The sequence below is a fragment of the Barbatula barbatula genome, assembly GCF_947034865.1.
Source record: "Barbatula barbatula genome assembly, chromosome: 8".
Lineage (NCBI taxonomy): Eukaryota > Metazoa > Chordata > Actinopteri > Cypriniformes > Nemacheilidae > Barbatula > Barbatula barbatula.
The window spans coordinates 7,026,463-7,033,665 of NC_136771.1; the positions used below are offsets into that span (position 1 = coordinate 7,026,463).

The 7,203-nt window shown below is 39.7% G+C and overlaps 1 protein-coding gene across 1 annotated transcript; it reads left to right on the plus strand.

Annotated features, from left to right (window-relative positions):
* Positions 1–2,880: 2,880 nt before the first annotated feature.
* etaa1a (ETAA1 activator of ATR kinase a) lies at positions 2,881–6,498 on the plus strand. Its single transcript, XM_079463485.1, has 6 exons — positions 2,881–3,203; positions 3,284–3,418; positions 3,489–3,562; positions 3,667–3,776; positions 4,027–5,633; positions 5,740–6,498. The coding sequence occupies exons 1-6, from the start codon at positions 3,077–3,079 to the stop codon at positions 5,859–5,861; spliced, it is 2,175 nt and encodes a 724-aa protein (XP_079319611.1). The 5' UTR covers positions 2,881–3,076; the 3' UTR covers positions 5,862–6,498.
* The last annotated feature ends 705 nt before the right edge of the window (positions 6,499–7,203 follow it).

Genomic DNA, 7,203 nt, shown 5'->3' on the forward strand with positions numbered 1-7,203 from the left:
CAATCCATCAAATAAAAGACTGGAGCAGAGAGAAAAGAGTGTGTGTGTACACAGGATAACCTATATTTGTGAAGGTCGTGTGTCGCTGTTCTTCTCCATATACACGACGTCCCTAGGTTCCGTTATTTGGAAACATGGCTTTTCCTATCACTGCCATTGTTGCCTAATGATCCAACGGTTTCTGCGACCATCTCAGCATGCCTGAACGACATTTCACTCTGGATGAAGGACCATCACCTGCAGCTGATCCTATCAAAAATGAACAGCTCGTGATCCCGGCCTACCCGGAAGACTCAGCGCGACCTTTCCATCCAACTAGGTTCATCAACCATTACTCCTTTTCCAGAATAGCCAGAAACCTGGGAGGGGTAATAGATGATAAGCTGAACTACACAGATCATGTTCCCAGCACCAGCAGGTCTTGTAGATTCATCCTCTACAAAATTTGTAGAATCAGACCTTTCTACGCAGAAAAAGATACTGTGCTACGCAGGTTCTTGTCCAGGCTCTTGTCCTGTCCAGACTGGACTATTGCAATGCTCTACTGGTTAGTCTTCCAGCCTGTACAACCAGACCTCTTCAGATGATCCAGTGGTCTTCAACGACCACCACTGGTTCGGCACCCCCATATCTTCACTCGCTAATTCAGACTTATGTACCCACCCGATCCCTGCGCTCAGCTATCGAACAACGTCTTGTGGTGCAGTCCCAAAAGGGAAAAAATCACTCTCACGCACTTTCTCCGGATGTGTTCCACGATTCTGGAACAATCTCCCTCGTGCCACAAGATCAGCAGATTCTGTAGCTGTCTTTAAGAATCGGCTAAAAACACATCTCTTCCTTTCAACATACAGTCTTCTACTTCTTCTCTACCACCCCCCAAAAAATGATCTTAGCTTGGTATACTGTGGTAGGCTATCTGAGACCAGATTTACTACACCTATGCAAAATTGCTTCTTTTGTTTTCCCTTATTTTGTAAATCTGCTAAATGACTAAATGTAAATCTCCTCAGTGAGAATGACAAAAAAGGCTCATTCTGTAAGTGGCCAAAGTGTTTCTGCGAAGGTTGGGTTTATTCTTAGCTTGATATTAAATCAATTAAAGTGTATGAAAACATTTTACTATAAACTGTGTAGTTACACACACACGTATGAGTAATGGACTGAGATGTAAACATTAGAAATCTGTTCATGTAGCTTTAGCAGTGACAGAGCAGTCAATCAGACCTCTGTCAGCATGTCTGCTCGACAGTTTAACCGTTCACAGGAGATTTATTAGACACAGGTCAGATCAAATAATACATCCCTATTATGCTTTTGTTTAGAATGATTTAAGCTACCTCTATTGATTGGCTTCACTCATGAGGCTCATTCTGACATAGACAGAGCCCACAGGAAACTGAGCTAAAGCGCTGGACCATGACATATCATGCTTTGATAATTTGATGAGATATTTGTCATGTGGGCGGATGGCAGAAGTAAGTTTGGCATTCACCTTAATGTCTGGAAGGAGACATTCTTAGATGTCTTAAAGGGATAGTTCACCTAAATATTGTTAATGTCCTCGCATGTTGTTGCTAATTGAACGCTGTGGTTTTTCCATTGAAGTACTCAATGAAAACTGTCTGATCACTATGAATTGTAATCGTACAGAAAAGAGATTCATGTGTACCACAAAGCAACAAAAACATGATGCAGGTTTAGAACTATGTGTTAATGAAAATCATGATATAAAGAGTTAGCTATTGGCCCATATTACAATAACATATTATCGAATTATCAAAGAATGATGTAGTTTGGAAACTGGTTTCCTGTGAGCCTACCATTTAAAAAAGGTAGTTGTAAAGTAGGTTTAATGCTATTGATTGATGAACCGTCCAACTTTTTGTTTAAAAAACTGTTCGGTATGACATCAAACGGATGTAGATTTCCACTTAACCTCTAAGAGGTCGAACACGTGAGCCTTCAAATTTATGTTCGGCTCCTGGAGCTATTTCCTGTTTTACATTGCCATGAAAAAACACTGGGAATTTCCAGTTTCACAGTTTAGAAGCTAAACTACTGATATATATAAGTCAGCACCGTATCTAATCCACACTGTGACATGCGACATATGCGACATTTATCCCAAGTAATCACTCTATAAGTAAATTAGGGAAAAGGATCTGACAAGCTTAGATTACTATCAACCATTTAGACACAGTTCATTAGAGAAAAGCACATACAAACAACCACTTATCGACTGACCTGCAAAAACACAGACATTTGAGTTGTTTGTACGCATGTTAACTGACAGCCAGTCAGTGTTCTCATGATGGATATCTAAAGGAGAACAGAAAAGATCAACATTAATTGCATATTGAGAGTTGTTTACAAACGTAAACATGAAAACAAAAAAACTCTTTTAACTGGATTTATTGCAAAAAAATGTAAATTGAGTAATTATTATTTCTTTTTAACAATATTTGTATTATTTATATTATGTTACATCTGGCACCGGTGGACAATAAGTTACAACGGGTTCATTGAAGACTTCAGTAACTTTATTATTTAGAAATAATACAAAAAAAATATTTTTATAAATAGATTTTGTTTGCTAAAACTTTATAACATTTGTAAATACCCTTTGCCTGCACGTCTAACGTAAAATGTGGTTCTCTGTCGTGCTTTTATGTCAAATTAAGTTACTGAAGCATGAAACAATGAAAACTTTTACTCACAGTGACTTTTTACAGATTGGCCGTTTGATATGTCTTAAGTCTATATGCATTTAGATGTTTCGTGTTATTTTATGGCTATTACACTAAAGAGAAGATACTAGAGTTTTACACCAAATACAATCTCCAGAGACGGTATGCGTTCGTGATGCGCAACAGTTGCGCGCGTTGGATGTGCTTGAACGCGCCGTCTTCCGCAATGAATCATGGGAAAGGCTCGTCTTTGGCGGAATGTTTGAACATTTTAACAACAATTCCGTTCCCGCGATTGTGAATCAAAACACTTTCAGTATCGCAAAATAACACAAGAACACGTCCGCGGTATGATGCATGATAAGCACAGGGAATAATCTAACGACATGGACCGCAGAGCCAGCCAGGAGCGGAATGAAATCGCTAAACTGACACAGATGAAATCCAAAGTAAACAGATTGAGACGGAGTCCGAAATCAGCGACACAAAACCCCGCACGCATCTGTCAGACAGGTACGTTACTAAAACAGCCATCAACGTGCACCAATAAGCATTCATTAATTCGTTGTAAGAACTGTTGTATTTAAAAATAGCAGAGTTCAAAACACCTACACGTCCAGCAAGAGGTCCGTTCAGAAGAGTGATACCTGACGACTCCCCAAGCAATGATCCTGATTTTCATCAAGATATCATATGGGATACAACATCCCCATCACCAGTACGACATGGTACGTATCTCCAGTACAACTGTGTATTTGAATGATCAAGATATCCAGCATGACTGTGTTTTGATTTCAGGTCGAGGGCACAGGAGACCTGCAAATGTGCAAATGTTGGATATATCGGACATTGCCAATCGCATTGCTCCAAAGGTTGGTTGTAACTATCCACAATTATTGTTTAGTAATTATGTTATCGTGTTACAAATTTTCACATATTAAATTGTGTTGAATGTATTGTTGTTTGTTTGTTAAAGAATGGTAGACTGGAAGATGCAGATTCATCTTTATTGCAGTGGATAGGGGACAGTGCCATCCCCTGCACCCCAGAAGTGCTGCGACCCAAAGTCAAGAGCGCATCCACAAAGTACATCCCTGTTCTTTATAAATATTTTGTGCATTAGAAAGTCGTCTGTTGCAGCTTGTATAATTTCAGCATATATCACATATTTCCAGAAAACAACCTATAAATTTGGTATTTTTGGTTTCATTTGATTATTTTCTGTTTTGCAACATCCCTTAATAACTGCTCAGGTATTATATTTGTCTCTATACCCAATTTTCAATAGCTGTCTGATACAATATTTGATACTGATACGTTATTTGTATGTTTACAGACAAAACTCTGTAGAAGATTTAATGAGGCTGGCCAAGCAGTTTGACTTCAACATGAGGCAGGATGAAGCCCAGGAACCACTACATTTGCCGGGTCCCAAAAGTGCTGTGGATCACGGGCTGGCACACTTTGACAACCCATCCACAATATTACACAAAGGCTTTACTATGAAGAGTTTCCCTGTTACTGTAAATTCCAGCAATGAGAAACCTGCGGATGAGAAATCGCTATATCAAGAGATGGATGATGATCTGGATTTGCTTTTCGACGGGCCGACCCAGCAGCTCAGCGGCCGTCTCAGTCAGATGTCAGGTCGTACTCAAAATGTTTCAGAAAAGGCGAAAGAGAACAATCTCGCGGCTGTTAAAGCTTGCGATTCTGCAAGTTATTCTGTGGCAGCCTGGGATGATGGTAAACGGGTTAACAATGGTAATGATTTTGAGGATGACTGGAACAATGACAGTTTTTTTGAGGACTCGCTGGTGTTGGGGATGACGCAGAACCCGGATTTGTTTGCAGCTTCACTGAGTTGTTCGACACAAAAACAAACCAGTGAGAATCTAAGAGATTTTAGCAGTAACACTCGCAACAATACAATTGCACCCAAACCTCAAGAAGCTAGAAATGGTGTGAAATGTTTCACAGCTCAAGGGCAAAATGCAAAAAACAGACAAACGTTTCAGCTGGACACTTTTCATTCTGGTCACCAGGCCCAGGCAAAACCCTACGGAGGGTTGCAGAGACCTGGAAATCACTTTGAAGTTAACAACACAAATCAGGCTAATGCTACAAATAAAGCTTCAACAGTTCCTCCAAGCCACGGTTATACCAACCAGAATAAACAGTATCAGCATAAATCTGAAATAAGAAAACCTCCGGCTGTTCAGAATGAATGTGTTAAGTCAAACGCCAAAGAAACACCAGCGTCCACCGGTCTGTGCATAATCCAACCCTTCCATTCAAAGCCTGCTCGCACACACCAAAATCTAAACCCTGGATGTGTCAAACAAGAAGTAGAAGATACCATTACTGGCCAAGATGGCTTTAAGATTGTTTTAGATGAAGACCTGGACTCGTTTTTTGCCTCTGATGACATCTGGGATGAGGGAGTCGAGGATGATGACTTATTTTGTGAGGCATGCGACAATCTTGAGGTATCTGGCAACCAAAAGACTAGCAAAACACAACCTAAAGCACCACAGAGCACTGTGTCACAAAACAAGACTCACGTCAATTCTGAAACAGCCAGTCAGCAGACAGTGTTTGCTCATCCCAACCTACCCAGAAAGCCACCTACTAATGTCTCTGTGTCTAGCACAACCGTATCAGCACCTCATTACAGGCCGAAAACTCACGCTGTGATTTCTGGACCTGTTAAGGAGACGGTGAGGCCATCTGGCCCCTCAAGTAATGGACCATATAAATTTACACAGGTTGGACGCTCCTCTGCGGCGGTGGCAAGTGGCACCTGTGCTGGTGTCCGCACACAGCAGGGTTACAACAGGGGTGTACTGACCACCCTTCAATCGGATGCGAGGATGTCAGACAGTCAGCAGTTTCAAAAATCATACTTGGCATCGAACAGGTCTGCACCAGTGGTCACCAAAGGTAAACTTCAGATTTTAAGAGCGTAATTATTTTTTGACCGACCAAAATCATTTTCTGGTTTTGGTAAAAATTGTTTGAAAATGTTGTATTAATGTTTTTATTCCAGATGTGTGTAACACAGCAGCCGCGAGGTGCAGTGATGCTGAGATCGAGAGGAAGAAGCAGCAAGCTTTGGAGAGGCGGAGACTCCGAATTACGTCCAGTCTGAATCTCAGAGCTCCTGTCTGAATCACTGTTTCCACGGAGATGCACAACAAAACTGCCCAGCTGAGTTCCAGTTGCGCTTGAGGAGTTGCATTGGAAGTTAGTGCCATGATGTACTAAAAACATCCAATAATAATCAACAGGAATTTGTTATTTTGTGATCTGAAGTTGTCTCATCATGCAGCTCGCTTGTAGTGTAGATACAGCGTAAGTGTATCCGACAGCCGAAAAAATGTTGATCTAGGATCAGTTGCCTTACTCGTTTATAGCAAGGGATTCTCTATTTGAGGATTGTGATACACTTTCATTTTTGTTTATTGACTTATTAAAGGGTCTCACTGCTTCTGGTTTTTATTTTAAAAATAAGGCTGTCACTTATGTAACATGTTTTTGTTGATCTATCTCCGTGTGAGTGTTGTAATACTTTCCTTCGAATCAGATTTCAAGAATTTCTGCTAAAATACATTTTTCTTGTTCAGTTGTTTTTCAATGACGTAGACATCATTTTAAAAATATTTTGATCTGTTTGATTTTATATTTGAATACATAAGTATGCAGCCCAGAGTATTAAAGTGGCTTTAACTCATGGGTGACAAACAGTATTTATGGAGTTGAATTTGTCAATGTAAATAAGACTATTAAAAATGTTAGAAATCCTTAGTATTTTCTATCTTTTTATTTATCTAATATTTAGTCTCAGTGTTTAATAATCACGAACAACAGGGAAAGCCACAGACATTCTGCCTTAAGAGCCACAAAGGTAACAAACTCTCTCTGCTTCCTTAAACTCATATTTTAAAGAGAATTCAAAACTGAAGATGAATTTGACCGACAGTATTATTTTTGTATTTTAACTGATAACACGATCATATTTTTATTACCATACTAGGCACATTTTCTATGTTCTGTTGAACACAAAAGAAGTTATTTGGATAAGCAAACCGTCCTGGGGCACTTTTCCTGGACCATGGACCATTGTCATTTGGACCATTGTCATTTTTTCTATAGTAGTCAATGGTGACCAAGAACTGGTTACAAGCATCCTTCCAAATATCTCTCTCTGTGTCCATCATAACAAAGAAATGTATTCAGATTTGGAGCAACTTGTGGCTGAGTATATAAACATAGTATATTTATTTTGGGGTGAACGGCCCCTTTAGAAGTCACAATTGTTAAAAAAGCTATCTGGATCCTTATCCTGGATCATATTTTGAGATTGATTCATTGGCCGTGAATGAGAAAACAAAATTGAATTTGACAGACAGACTTATTTTTGTAGTTTTACAGATATCTCGATAAAACCATCATCGTGAATTCTTCATGCCACGATAACAGTGTAGCGAAAATCGCTGTGTCAGCACTCTCT